The following is a 15,185-nucleotide window of genomic DNA, read 5'->3' on the forward strand; positions in this document are numbered from 1 at the left end:
GGCCCCAAGAGTGTATGACATGTCTACATATCACTTCCACGCACAACTTCTGCATTTCCCATTGTTGCTCCTTCTGTTGGAATGGTACCTCTGTACATAAAACCTCTCTCATTCAGATTCTGCTCTGCTTTCAGATTTTAAGAAGATGAGCTGCAACATACTTCTTGGATTTGGACAGCAACTGTTTCGTCGCAAGGTTGTGGGACCTGAAACAAAGGAGAGCAGATTGGCCCGATGCCTCAACACGTTTGACTTGATAGCCCTGGGTGTGGGCAGCACACTTGGTGCAGGGGTGTACGTCCTGGCCGGAGCTGTGGCGCGGGTCGATGCTGGGCCTGCCATTGTAATCTGCTTCCTCATTGCTGCCCTGGCTTCTGTTCTTGCTGGCCTGTGCTATGGAGAATTTGGTGCAAGAGTTCCAAAAACCGGCTCTGCCTACATGTATAGCTACGTCACAGTAGGGGAACTGCTGGCTTTTGTTACAGGCTGGAATTTAATTCTGTCTTATGTTATTGGTAAGTAGATTATTTTTGCATTCAAACACAAAATGCTTCCCTGGCACAAACCCAGGGGCTCACTGTTCTCTTATAAACAAAGGGATGGGTTCATCTGGGGACACGCTCTGTGCTGGTAAATGGTAAGAACCACTTTTGCCCAGGCTGTGATCCTTTACAGTAGTTGTATTACAGTAGTTATTATGTGGTGTGTTGTCGTCATCCTACTATCGAGAGTGTAATCTCCTGTGTCCTTGATAGACTGTTCACGTGCACAGATCCTATCTGCTTAATGTGCCTAGCTGTAGGCAGCTGAAACTAGAAAGGCACTGTTCTGTGCACAGTGCCTTATTTTTAAACCCTCTAAATAAAAACAGGGGTGCATCTTGGGGTCTGAGCGCCCCTGACAAACTAAGGGACTGGCGCCCCCTCCAATGACTGCTTCTACTTGAAAAAATAAAATAACACACACTGGGGGTAGTTTAATTCAGACACCTGTAGAAATAGGGAGAATATTTTTTTTTTCTCTTTTTAATATATATATTTTTTACAGAACTTTAATGCAAACCACTATTTACTAATGCCAAAAGACACAGGAAAAGCTTGAAAACATAGCATCAAAAACAAACATGCATTATGGGTAAAATAATTTACATATATTCAAACTGGACTGTACACTGCATTATGCTTTTTTAACTCTGCCATATAATTCACCGGTAAAACCACCCACACGGGTCCATTGCTATCTCCCACACAATAATAAAAACAGCCCATAAGGAGCATATCTTAATCCTGACACCTGAGTATCCACAATCTGTAAAGATCATGGTCAATTCCCCATACTGAGGAAAAGATAAATGTATTAGTACTTACACTGGGGGTAGTTCAACTTACACGCCTGTAGAAATAGGGAGACTAATATATATATTATATATGTAGGGCATGCATCAGTTATAACACTTACTACATGCAAGCACTGTTTATTAATTTCTATATGTCAACAACATAGGAAAAGAGGGCATCAATAACAAACAAGGTGCATTGTGGGCAAGATAATTTGCATATATGCAAATTATCTTGCGAATAGAGCATTGTGGTTGATGTGGTGCTTACACTCTTTTCCTGCAAGTGGACATATGGGAATTAGTGAGTGGTGATTGGTATGTAGTGGGTATTGTCGGAGAAGAGATATATTATAAAAAAAAAAATTAGTCTCATTTTAAATGTTTCTGATATAAAGGGACATATAAGAAGCCTGATACACATTATTATTATTATTATTATTATTATCCTTTATTTATATGGCGCCACAAAGGTTCCGCAGCGCCTTACACAGTACATAAATGAGCACACAAGAAAAACAGTTAATAGTAATACAAAACAATGCAGGACAAGGACAAGGTTATAAACTCAGCTGTAAAACACAAGCAGCAGGACATGAGCAACCAGGTGGTAGGTGCCATTGTAGGGAGTTAGGAGTAAACTATACTATAAGTAGGGGGAGGAGAAGCACGTGAGGATGAGGGCTACAATCAATGGAGGAAACTGATAAGAGCAGAGGAGACAGAAGGAGACCAGGGATCATTTACTAATGACAGCTTTCTGCGGCACACTGCGCAGAGCAAACAGGAGACCAGTGATCATTTGTTACGCCCCTGAATTAATATTATGTTTTAATCTCTCTCTCATGAAAGCATGTCCTTAAAGTGTGTGCTGCCTCCGGTTTATTATTCCTATATAGCTAAAGAAAGTGTAAAACTTTTCAGTTCTGCACCAGAGTAAACTTTTATATATACAGTACAGTAGACAGAGCTACAGATGCTAAATTATTTGTTGTGTGTGAGACTTGAAAGTGCCCAGTTCAAGTTAATGTACATTTTATGTCTGTGGTAGTATTTTATAAATCTTACATTTCATTTCCATCTGTGTTTTAAGGTACGTCTAGTGTAGCCCGCGCATGGAGTGGAGCTTTCGATGATATGACCGGCAAGCAGATTAAAGGGTTCTGTTTACAGCATTTCAGCATGAACGTGCCAGGAGTACTGGCAGAATATCCCGATCTGTTTTCAGTGATCATAATTGTGGTACTAACAGGTAATGTAGTTAATGAGAAATACTGTATGTATTGTAAGATGCTGCAATTAATATTTACTTAGATAATTTGCACTGAATTCTATTTTGTTACATGCAAATGATTTACATTATTATATTGTATACAAATTGGGCAATTGGATTTAAGCACTTACTACTCTATCTCCAGTGTTCATTCTAGCACCCTGGACCTGTCGCAAGCCGTGCAGTTCCTCTTTCCTGCCTGGGGTGTCTGTCTCTGCTCTGGTGGTTCTAGCACACTCAGCTTAATGCTATAATCTGCTGTGATACAGACCAGAGTGTGACAGAAGCACAAGAGCAGATAGCGACACCCCAGGCAGGAAAGAGGAACTGCACAGGTTGTGACAGGTGCAGGGTGCTAGAATGAACACTTATCTGTTCGTTTTTGTGGGACATGAGTATCCAGACTTGTTACTCCTGACGTAAACCTTGTGCAAATGCTAGTGATGTACAGCTGGATGCATCTGGTCTGCCAGAACACAAATGTATGTACCTTAAATGCTCTTTTGCATTTGGTGTGCAAATGTGCCCAACTCAACATTCTGTAATCCCTAATGTGTGAATGTTCTTGTTGTATTTACTGGTTCACAGCTAAAATGCTTTAATTCACATTGATTACAACTGGCTTGGCATTGTGCGGGAGACATTTTGACTTTAACTACCTCCCGGTTATAGTAGATCATATACAGTGCCTTGCAAAAGTATTCACCCCCTTGGTTTTTTACCTTTTTTGTTACATTACAACCTGTAATTTATTTTTATCTGAATTTTTTTGTGATGGATCTGCACAAAATAGTCTAATATGGTGAAGTGAAATGAGAAATATATATATAAAAAATAATCTTTATAAATAAAATTCTGAAAATTGGCATGTGCATATGTAATCACTCCCTTTGCTATGAAGCCCCTCAGAAGTTCTGGTGCAACCAATTACCTTCAGAAGTCACATAATTACTGAAATGAAGGCCACCTGTGTGAAATTTAAGTGTCACATGACCTGTCAGTATAAACACAAATTTTCTGAAAGGCCCCAGAGGCTGCAACACCACTAAGCAAGAGGCATCACACCATGAAGACCAAGTAGCTCTCCCAACAAGTCGGGGACAAAGTTGTTGAGAAGTAAAATTCTGGGTTGGGTTATAAAAAAATATCCAAATCTTTGATGATCCCCCAGGGCACTATCAATTCCATTATCCTCAAATGGAAAGAACATGGTACCGCAACAAACCTGCCAAGAGAGGGCCGCCCACCAAAACTCACAGACCGGGCAAGGAGGGCATTAATCAGAGAGGCAGCACAGAGACCAAAGGTAACCCTGAAGGAGCTACAGAGTTCCACAGCAGAGACTGGTGGATCTGTGCATGTGACCACAATAAGCCGTACACTCCATAGAGCTGGGCTTTATGGAAGAGTGGCCAGAAAAAAGCCATTACTTAGTGATAAAAATAAGAAGACACAATTTTAGTTTGCCAAATGGCATGTGGGCGACTCTCCAAATGTATGGAGGAAGGTGCTCTGGTCAGAGGAGACTAAAATTTTACTTTTCACCCACCAAGGAAAACGCTATGTCTGGCGCAAACCCAACACATCCCATCACCCCAATAACACCATCCCCACAGTGAAACATGGTGGAGGTAGCATCATGCTGTTGGGATGTTTTTCAGCAGCAGGGACTGGGAAACTGAATCGAGTCGAGGGAAAGATGGATGGTGCTAAATACAGGGATATTCTTGAGCAAAACCTGTTTGTCTGCCTGTGATTTGAGACTGGGACGAAGGTTCACCTTCCAGCAGGACAATGACCCGAAGCATACTGCTAAAGCAACACTCCAGTGGTTTAATGGGAAACTTTTAAATGTGTTGGAATGGCCTAGTCAAAGCTCAGATCTCAATCCAATTGAGAATCTGTGGTCAGACTTGAAGATTGATGTTCACAAGCGGAAACCATCCAACATGAAGGAGCTGGAGCAGTTTTGCCTGGAGGAATGGGCAAAAATCCCAGGGGCAAGATGTGGCAAGCTCATAGAGACTTATCCAAAGCGACTTGCAGCTGTAATTGCCGCAAAAGGTGGCTCAACAAAGTACTGACTTTTGGGGGGTGAATAGTTATGCACGCTGAAGTTTTCTGTTATGTTGTCCTAAATGTTGTTTGATTCACAATATACTTACTAATGCTTAGTCCAGTGGTTCGAGAGAGAGAGAGAGAGAGAGACTCTGACTGACTTGTGCTTTAATAGAAGTAATTTTAATGTAGCTTCCCTTTCATCTTCGGAGATAATCTCTCTGTCACCAATAATATTAGAGACACGCAAAGTGCATTAAAAAAATACAAGCGTCATTATAGCTACGACTTTCTAAATGGTTTCACCCAATACTGTCGTCCTATTCTTGTTAATTTATATTTTTTTCTTCTCAGCTCTGTTAACCTTTGGGGTGAAAGAATCGGCATTCGTCAACAAGATCTTCACATGTGCCAACGTACTGGTCCTGTGTTTTGTTATTGTTTCCGGATTTGTGAAAGGCTCAATTGAGAACTGGCAGCTTTCCGAGAAATTCAACGGAACCAACATGACGCACTTAGACATGTACGCTCAGAAACTCTCTGCTGTTTTACACTTTGTTGAAAGGAGTCTCTTGTATGTCACACTTTTACTTAGTGGAGAGGAGCCATAATGATATAATTAGTATAGAATGTCTTTACTGTGCATTTTCCATGTTTGTATGAGATCGGTCTAATAATCCCCCAGGGCTGACCTTTCCCAGTGTGCAAAGTTAATAAGTTATAGTGTAATTTTAGCTATATTGAAGAATACTGAGGCTTACCATAACTTGCCGTCGCTGGATCAGAAGCACAGTTACTGGGGACTTTAAATTTAGGTTCAGATCAGCATATGTACTACAGTATATAAGGCAGATAATTGACAGGAGTGTAGTGAGATAACAATGGACCCGGAAAGCCGCTATATTGGAGGAGGCGTGGCCACATCCCATTGGTTGCGCTGTGAAGAAGCTATGCACCACTACATTCTTAGGATACATTTTTGTCTCTGATTTGAATTTTCTGTAATGGTGCATACACACGGTCAGACTTGCTAGATCAACGATGAACGATTTGACCAACGATTTCATGAACGATTTCTGACAGTATTAAAATAAATGAGATCGTCCAAATCTGTCTGCAACCAGTCTGTCAGATATCGTTATCTGACATGCGGGAACGCGCATCGGTGGTCGATGCATGCCCTACATGTCAAAGATATGAACGATTTTTACAGTCGTTATCGTTCATATCTGATAAGCAATCTGACCATGTGTATGCACAGTTCCATGTAACATGAGTAAGCCATGTGTGTGTACTGTAAGTTAATAGTGTGAGTTACGTGATCTGTTGTTTAAATTCTCGTTTTAGTCGTACAGTTTGCAACAATTCGAATTATGGCAGTGGCGGATTTATGCCATTTGGGTTTTCTGGAGTACTTTCTGGGGCTGCTACCTGCTTCTATGCGTTTGTTGGCTTTGATTGCATTGCTACTACAGGTGGGTACAGCCTGCAATCCACAAATGCCTTTACACTAGAATGACTGTAAAAGTGCCCTCACAGCTAGTAACATAAGGTGCAACCACTGTCAGAATAATTTTTATTTATTTTACAATTCTATTTTTGTTTTTATTAATGTATTGCTTTTTTAAATTATTATTATTATTTTGTTTGCTTTAGGTGAAGAAGTGAAAAACCCTCAGCGAGCCATTCCTATTGGCATTGTGGCGTCTCTCCTTATCTGCTTTGTGGCATACTTTGGGGTATCTGCAGCCCTTACCCTCATGCAGCCCTATTGTTTGCTGGATACAGTCAGCCCTTTACCGGAGGCGTTTGCTCACATAGGTTGGCAAGGAGCTAAATATGCAGTTACAGTCGGGTCCCTGTGTGCTCTTTCTGCCAGGTACGTCATTATGTATGATTTGCGGGAATGTACATTACTTCACAATGTGATTAAAATTTAGAATATGCTCAAATTGCATTTCCCCCCCCCCCCCCAATTACCCCATATTCTCATTTCTGCTCTCTCCATACTGTATATCCCCTGGCTGTCTCCTTACTGTATAACCCCTGGCACCCTGCATAGACTGATATCGGGCAGCGTCATAGTCTTGTTGTCCTGGCCTGTTGTAGGCGCCATTAGCTGGGGGTCTGCGTGCCTCCACTGTGCACGACAGCCATTCACAATGATTATAGATGCTGCACTACCACCTAAGGAGGGAGAGGGACATTATAGCCATGTGACGTCGTGGATAAGGGAGTGTAGGCGGAATGTCTTAATGAGAAGCCGCTATCATGGGCACTGCGGCTGCTGAGTAGCCCTAATAATCGCATCCTATTGTGCGACCATGTTTGAAGTGATCATCACAGATGTTCATTACTTCCGGTCTTAGTACAACTTTAAGACAGCGGAGAGACAAACTTCAAACTAAAGGTTTTAGGGTTTTTTTTTTTACCATATTTTACATTTTATTCATCATTGGCAAATAAGACTAGAGTAAATATTGTGCAGAAAGATATATTATTTTACAGTGTGCCTCATAATTTGCATTCTATGATAAACTAGTCTGGGTGTTTAATACTTTTAGTAGGTGATTTGTATCACAGCCGTGTTGAATGTTGCTATACATTTATATATACACACGTTATGTATGTATGTGTGTGTTTATGATTATTTTTAGAATTTCTTTTTTGTTTGTTCCGTATAGTCTCCTTGGCTCGATGTTCCCCATGCCTCGAGTGATTTATGCTATGGCAGAGGATGGGCTGCTATTTAAAGTTTTATCCCGAGTTAGTGAGAAGAGCAAGACTCCAGTAATAGCCACAGTTTCTTCTGGAATTGTTGCAGGTAAGAATGGAGATGCACATTATTCAGTCAGTACAAAAATGTTACCCGGGCTACACAATACCGGAGGAGCTTTTTACATCGCTTATACAAAATGATATATAATTCCTCTCATTAGTCACCGCATTTAATGAAATAACTAAACGGTAAACCTCTCTCTTGTAATTGATACTTTTGTCATCCCCAAAGTAGAGTGTGGGGGAGATTCAACAAATCCTGGAGAGAGATAAAGTGTAGGAGTGTCGTTGTACAGGCTGAGCTAAAAAATGACAGAAGCTGATTGTTTGGTATGAGCCACTTCTATTTGATACATCTCCCCCTGTGTCTAGGGTGTTGGAAACCTCTGTTGAGCGTCCTCCCCACAGTCTGCTTGCTTCATAATTAATTAAAGTGTACTCCTCTGACTTGGGGCCGGATTCAATTAGAGGCAAAAAGCCGTAATCGGCGAAAAAGTTTTGCCTATTGCCGCTGTTCGCCTGTTCAGAACTTGTCTCCAAATTCAATTCCAGGCGGAATTCGCCTTCGCAGAAACTCAATGCAATGTAATAGGCGAAAAAGTTTATCCAATGAATAACTGGTGAAAAGAAGTGCAAAATCTTTATTTTTGGGTGCAAACATGGGAAAACAACACAGAACCCTTGGGACAGTCCCCTAAAGGACAAATCTGGCAAAAACAAAAACCGGAGAACACCCCAAAAGTACTCCCATTTTTGTGGCAAAAAAGTGGGGGGACAAGCATAAAACTTAAGGGACCCCATACTTACATTGATGGTATGAATCCAACTTATTAATATTTCATCCCATCTGCACGGACACTTTATTCACATAGCGATTCTGTGGCAAGTATCTAATGAAAGGAAAACGACAATTTATTCACACCTCTTACCATTCACATTCATGTGCATCCCATCTTTCATTGATACCATTGTTTATATTTTATCTTAGTCACAATGACTAAACGTAATAGGTATAACCGTTTTCTACTTCAGGGTCCATAGGGGGTCCACAGGGTTGACCTTGGGGTATAGCTGGATCTGGATCCACGGGCACCACGCAGTTAAAGCTTTGCTGCTCCCAGGATGCACTTGGGTCCGTCCTCCTCTATACCCCGGCCACAGGCACCTCAGTTTTAGTTGGTGCCCGGCCGGAGTCGGGTCACCCTGTCGCAGTGGGGCTGCAGGAGCAGCCCCTAAGCTTTATTTTAAAAGAGAAATTTTTTATTTTTTTCTACTTTTTTTACACTGTTAGAGCGGCAGCATCAGACTGTCCTTTAGGACGTCCACGCTGCCGCTCCTTCTCCCCGCTGGCGCCGCGACGCCAGTACAGCTCTGGGGATCGCGGCGGGACCCCAGAGCCTGTACTAGCCGGGCTCTGGGGACTCCCTTGACTGCTGCCGGACGCGACGGGGATCAGGTAAGATACTTCAATGCAGTCAGGAGCCTCCGGTCTCTGGGGACAGACCGGAGGCGCTAGCGGCGGCGGCGGGCTCCCCCTCAATTGAGGAATACCCCGCGTGTACGCTAGACCACCAGGGTATCAGGCTGGTAGCGGGACCGGCAACCCGGGGGTTAATTGCTAGCCAGGGGAGGCAGCCTTCCCTGTCTAGCGGCTCCTCCCCTCAGCTCAGCGCGCCTTTCAACTAGGAGTCTGGCGTCGCTGAGCTGCTCTTATCTCTCGGCCACTCCTCCTCTGAGGTCTCCGGCGGCCATCTTTACTGGCACATCGCAGACTCCCAGGCGGTATCAAGTGGACCGGTCCCCCTGTGTACCTCTCCCCTGCAAAAGGACAGTGTACACAGCGCTATAGCCCTCCCAGACACTGAATCTGGGCGGTTGATTGTAGCGGAAGGTGCAGTGAGTACTAACTTTTCTGCATTGTATGTGACTATTGCTAGTGCTGCCTGTCTGTGACTTATTCTCCTTACTGTCAGCTTATAACTATCCCTTTCCTTCTCCTACGGCCCGGCAGGTGTGTGGGGGAAGGGCGTTTTTCTGAGACCCTCACTTATATAAAACACGTATTTGTGGGGTCAGTCACATACTGTTGTGTGCTACACAGTACCATATCTGGGCTGTTGTGTCGCATACTGGTGAGTGCGCGGGTGTTAAAACCATAATTCCTCTGGTGATACCTATTTCTTGTGATTTACGGTATCATGTCTGATGAGGAGACTGAGCGCTCTGTGGCTCCTGTGCTATTTTCCTGCAGACGTTGTGCTGCTGGAGTTGATGGGGAGGACTTATCTCAGGATGGTCTGTGCGGGCGGTGCCAGCTGGTACCGGGCCCCTCCAACCCCCCTGTATCACAGGACCCTCCTTGGGCGATGTTTTCACAGGTGCTGGCGTCTATTGCGGACCGGTTATCGGTCCCATCAGCGGTCCCTTCTAGGGCGTTACCGCAGCCCACCATCCCCCATTCCCCGAGGGTTCCACAAATGTTGCGGTCTTCCCCAGGGGCCCAGACTGTGGGTCCTTACTCGGGACTGCCTGTGTATGTGCAGTCTTCCCCAGGGACGCGTCAGTCTGTAGTGCCTTTGCAGAGTTTTGCTCCGACGGCTCCTCCGCCTTGGGTGGATGTTCTATCCAGCTCCGTACAGAGTCTGGCGGCTTCATCCTCGGCGTTTCAGTCCATGTTGCAAGGTGATGTGCCACCAAGGGTGTCTAAACGTCCGGTTGTGAGTTCACTAGCTGCGCAGTTGTCGGACTCGGAAGTGTCCTCAGATGATGGAGAAATCCATGAGGACTCTGACTCTGATGTCATGGGGCAGGAGGTGGAAGCTAAGTCCTCCATTAATGTTCCAGCCTTAGTTAGGGCGGTGCGGGCTATCCTACATGTTGAGGATGATGCGCCGGCTCCTAGGTCGAAGTTTCCTAATTTTAAAAAGGCCAAGGTGACCTCAACTGTGTTCCCCCTATCTGATCAATTATCGGATCATATGGCGGCGGCCTGGCAATTACCTAGTAAGAGGTTCCATCCACAGAAGAGGTTGGCGGCGAACTATCCTTTTCCTGAAGCTCATTGCAGGAAATGGGAAACTCCGCCGGCGGTGGATTCCCACGTTACCCGCTTGATCAAAAGCGCGACGCTGCCATTGCCGTCTATCTCCTCTTTGAAGGATCCCACGGACAGGAAGGTGGAGACTTGTTTAAAGTCCATTTATTCTCTTTCCGGGGCGGTGGCTCGCCCGTCCATGGCTATCTCCTGGGTGGCTAAAGCCATTGAGGCATGGGCCAATGCCTTGGAGGATACCTTTCCTGATGAGGCTCCGGATATCCAGAGAGCGTTAGTGGGACAGATGCGGGATGCAGCTTCCTATATTGGGGAAGCGTCTTTGGATGCCAGCCTGCTCACTTCTAGGGTGTCGGCTGCAGCGGTGTCTGCTCGGCGCTCCCTGTGGCTGAGGTCCTGGAGGGCTGATGCAGATTCAAAAAAGGGTCTGGAGGCCTTGCCTTTTAATGGTGATTTACTATTTGGTCCGGATTTGGACAGAATAGTGGATACTTTGGCTAAGTCCAAGTCGGCTTTTCTCCCTTCGGCCTCTGCGCCGGCTAAAGTGAGGAGCTCTGCCTTTCGGTCCTTTCGGGTTCAGGGTAAGGCCAAGGGCCAGTCCTTCCCGAGACATTCGGCGACCAAGGCCGCACCCAAGCCCAAGAAGCAGGCATGGAGTGCTCGGCGCCCTTCTTCCAAGCAGGAGGATAAGCCTGCTGCCTGATGGGATGGGCCTCTCTCTGGGGGACCCCAGAGTGGGAGGCCGACTTCTCCAATTCGCCCAGTGTTGGCACAATACCACCACGGATGCCTGGGTTCGAGAAGTAGTCTCTCAGGGGTACGCCCTGTCTTTTCGGTTCAGGCCGCCCCACCAGTTTTTCTGTACGAGTCCTTCTCTGGACAAGACCAAAGCTGGTCAGATTCAGGTAGCTATAGAATCCTTGCTACAAGCAGGGGTCATTGTTCCCGTTCCGCAGTCTCAGCGCGGGACGGGGTACTATTCTACTCTGTTTCTGGTACAGAAACCCAATGGTTCTCATCGCCCTATCCTGAATTTGAAGTCTCTGAACAGATACCTCAGAGTTCCCAGGTTCAGGATGGAAACGTTACGTTCCATCATTCTGGCGATGGAACCCGGGGATTATATGGTCTCCCTCGATATCCAGGACGCCTATCTCCATGTGCCCATAGCACCGGCACATCAGCGGTATCTGAGGTTTGCTATCCTGAACCATCACTACCAATTTCGGGCGTTTCCTTTTGGCCTTTCCACGGCTCCGAGGGTGTTCACCAAGGTGATGGCGGTTATGGCTGCCCACCTTCGGGGTCAGGGTCTACGTCTGTTGCCGTACCTGGACGATCTTCTGCTGCTGGCGAGCTCCCCGGAGGTGCTTCTTCGACATCTCCACCTGACCATTGCTTGTCTTCAAGCACACGGGTGGTTGATAAACTGGAAGAAGTCCTCCCTGATTCCATCACAGCGGATGGCTCATTTGGGAGCCCTGCTGGATTCTCGTCAGCAGCGGATTTTCCTGACTCCAGAGAAGGTCTCCTCCCTGCAGCTGCGGATACACAGTTGCCTGAGCAGTTGCCGCCTGTCGGTCCATTCAGCTATGAGAGTTCTGGGGTCCATGGTGTCGACATTCGACATGGTGGAATTTGCCCAGTTCCATTCCCGGCCCCTGCAGGGGCTGATTCTATCGGAATGGAACGGGTTACCTCACCGGATCCGCTCTCAGATGCTGGTGTTGTCCGCGGAGGTTCGGCAGTCTTTGGCTTGGTGGCTTCAGACGGCGCATCTGGTCGAGGGGCGCCCCTTTTGGATCCCGGACTGGGTCCTGCTCACGACGGATGCCAGTCTTCGGGGTTGGGGGGCAGTGACCGGCTCATTATCGCTTCAGGGTCGTTGGTCTGCGGAAGAAGCACTTCTCCCCATCAACATCCTGGAACTGCGGGCTGTGTACAGTGCCCTGCAGTCGTCCGGCCCCGCTCTTCACGGAAGGGCGGTTCAGGTGCAGTCCGACAACGCCACCACGGTGGCGTACATCAACCACCAAGGGGGAACTCGCAGTCGGGCAGCAATGTCGGAGGTGTCTCGCATTCTTGCTTGGGCGGAGTGTCACGTTCCAGCGATCTCGGCAGTCTTCATTCCCGGAGTCCTCAATTGGGAGGCGGACTTCCTCAGCCGTCACGATGTGCATCCCGGGGAATGGTCGCTTCACCCAGAGGTGTTTCAGCTACTCGTGGACAGGTGGGGGCTGCCGGAGCTGGACTTGATGGCCTCCCGTCACAATCACAAGTTGCCCGTTTACGGGTCAAGGACAAGAGACGCAGGCGCCTGTCTGGTAGACGCTCTGTCGGTGAAATGGACGTTTCACCTGGCGTATCTGTTTCCTCCGATATCCTTACTTCCTCGGGTTCTGCGGAAATTCAAGCAGGACGGCGGCACGCTCGTGCTGGTGGCTCCGGCGTGGCCCAGATGTCCTTGGTACTCCGATCTGAGGTGCCTCTCCATCGACGCTCCGTACCTTCTTCCTCAGCGTCGGGACCTGTTGTCTCAGGGGCCCTGCCTTTACCCGGATCTGGGTCGGCTGTCTTTGACGGCGTGGCTCTTGAGACAGCCGTCTTGAGGTCTAGGGGTTTCTCCAGTTCAGTGATTGGTACCATGCTTAGGGCACGCAAGCCTGCTTCCGCGCGGATTTACCACAGGGTGTGGCGCACTTATTTTCAGTGGTGTGAATCCAGAAACTATGATCCACAGGTGTTCCGGGTTTCCAGAATCTTGGAATTTCTTCAATCGGGTTTGGACCTCGGCTTACGCCTGGCCTCTCTGAAGGTTCATGTGTCTGCTTTGTCCGTGTGGTTTCAGCGACGGATTGCTACACTGCCAGATGTTTACACCTTTTTCCAAGGTGTTCTCAGGATCCAGCCTCCCTTCGTGCCTCCGGTGGCTCCGTGGGACTTGACGGTGGTACTGAGGGTCTTGCAGGGTCCTCCTTTTGAGCCGCTTGAGTCGGTGGAGCTCAAGTGGCTGACGTTTAAGACAATTTTTCTCCTGGCAATTGCTTCGGCCAGGAGGGTTTCAGAATTGGGGGCGCTTTCCTGTCGCCCTCCTTTTCTGATTTTTCACCAGGACAGGGCAGTGCTCCGCACGCGTCCTGAGTTTTTGCCCAAAGTGGTTTCAAAGTTCCACATTAATCAGGAACTTGTTGTGCCAGCTTTTCAGTCACCTGATCTTTCTGCTGGTGAGGCTTCCTTGGATGTGGTCCGGGCACTTAGAATCTATGTGGACCGGACTGCTTCGGTTAGGAAGTCGGATTCTTTGTTTGTCCTCTTCGGTTTTCACAAGAGGGGTTGGCCTGCCAACAAGCAAACGTTAGCCCGTTGGCTTCGTTCAGTTATTTGTGAGGCTTATGCGCAGGAGGGTTTACCTGTGCCAGCCTCTGTTAAGGCTCATTCCACTCGTTCTGTGGGTCCCTCTTGGGCTGCTAGACGTGGCGCCTCCGCTGTTCAGCTGTGTAAGGCGGCTACTTGGTCTTCAATTCAGACGTTTTTGAGGTTTTATGCGTTTGACACCTTCGCCTCTCAGGATGCATCCTTTGGGCGCCGGGTACTCCTTTCAGCACAGGAGCGTCCCCGCCCTTAGTTGAACTGCTTTGGGACATCCCCAAGGTCAACCCTGTGGACCCCCTATGGACCCTGAAGTAGAAAACAAGAGATATGGTAAGAACTTACCTTTGTTATCTCTGTTTCTACGAAGTCCATAGGGTCCACAGGGCGCCCGCCCTGACGCACCTGGCTTCAAATGGGCTGTGTGGCTGGTCACCGGTTTTCCGTCTCCCATTTCTGTGAGTATGGTTTCTTGTGTGTTCCAGTCTTCCTTCTCTCTGTTTAGTCTCCTCCTCCGGCCTTAGCTGCTTACCAACTGAGGTGCCTGTGGCCGGGGCGGGGTATAGAGGAGGACGGACCCAAGTGCATCCTGGGAGCAGCAAAGCTTTAACTGCGTGGTGCCCGTGGATCCAGATCCAGCTATACCCCAAGGTCAACCCTGTGGACCCTATGGACTTCGTAGAAACAGAGATAACAAAGGTAAGTTCTTACCATATCTCTTGTTTTACCCCCATTAGAGGGAGTGTTTGCAAAACATTAAAGTGATTTATTAATTTTACCTTTGTCCTATATTGAATTATATTCAGAAGAGGCAGCACCAGTGAACTACTTACCCTCAGTTTTGTGTATGATACTTTATTTGGTCCTAAAGGTGAAAGGACCCAAGTAGTTCTAGGCTGCAAGAGGAATACTTTCCCTCATCCCCAGGATCGCCATTTCACATATCCTCACAGTATTTTACTCTTATTAGGGCTATTGGTACACATCTACATTGATTCCCTATGTTAGTGCATCTTTTTGGGGGGTAAATACTGATTTCTCCAATTCTGACTGTACTTGCCTCCTGTTCCGCATTTGCAGCTTTCCGTTTTCGCCCGTTTAGGAACTGAACGTAAAGTGGGGACGCGCGTGTAAAGTTTTCCCCTCTGAAACAGGCGTAAAGTCGGACAGGCAAATCTTTTCCGACTTTTCGCTTCTAATTGAATACGGGCCATGGATTCCAATATGATCTGGTTTAGAGCGATCTTAGAGACACAAGTAACTGTTAACTTGTCTTCATATTTGAACCCCAAGATTCCAGAGGTTTGTATGTTCTTCCC

General features: G+C 46.9%; 1 protein-coding gene across 1 annotated transcript in view; it reads left to right on the top strand.

Annotated features, from left to right (window-relative positions):
- SLC7A1 (solute carrier family 7 member 1) overlaps nucleotides 1–15,185 on the top strand; it is a 70,842-nt gene that overhangs the window by 39,282 nt on the left and 16,375 nt on the right. The window contains exons 2-7 of the mRNA XM_088460264.1: nucleotides 135–515; nucleotides 2,430–2,588; nucleotides 5,022–5,190; nucleotides 6,015–6,142; nucleotides 6,324–6,546; nucleotides 7,352–7,491. Of these exons, the coding sequence (XP_088316390.1) occupies nucleotides 146–515; nucleotides 2,430–2,588; nucleotides 5,022–5,190; nucleotides 6,015–6,142; nucleotides 6,324–6,546; nucleotides 7,352–7,491 (1,189 nt within the window). The 5' untranslated portion in view covers nucleotides 135–145. The remainder of the gene's footprint in view (nucleotides 1–134; nucleotides 516–2,429; nucleotides 2,589–5,021; nucleotides 5,191–6,014; nucleotides 6,143–6,323; nucleotides 6,547–7,351; nucleotides 7,492–15,185) is intronic.

This window comes from Taudactylus pleione, unplaced genomic scaffold (genome assembly GCF_031769625.1).
Source record: "Taudactylus pleione unplaced genomic scaffold, aTauple2 ptg000043l, whole genome shotgun sequence".
In the NCBI taxonomy this organism is placed as follows: Eukaryota; Metazoa; Chordata; class Amphibia; order Anura; family Myobatrachidae; genus Taudactylus; species Taudactylus pleione.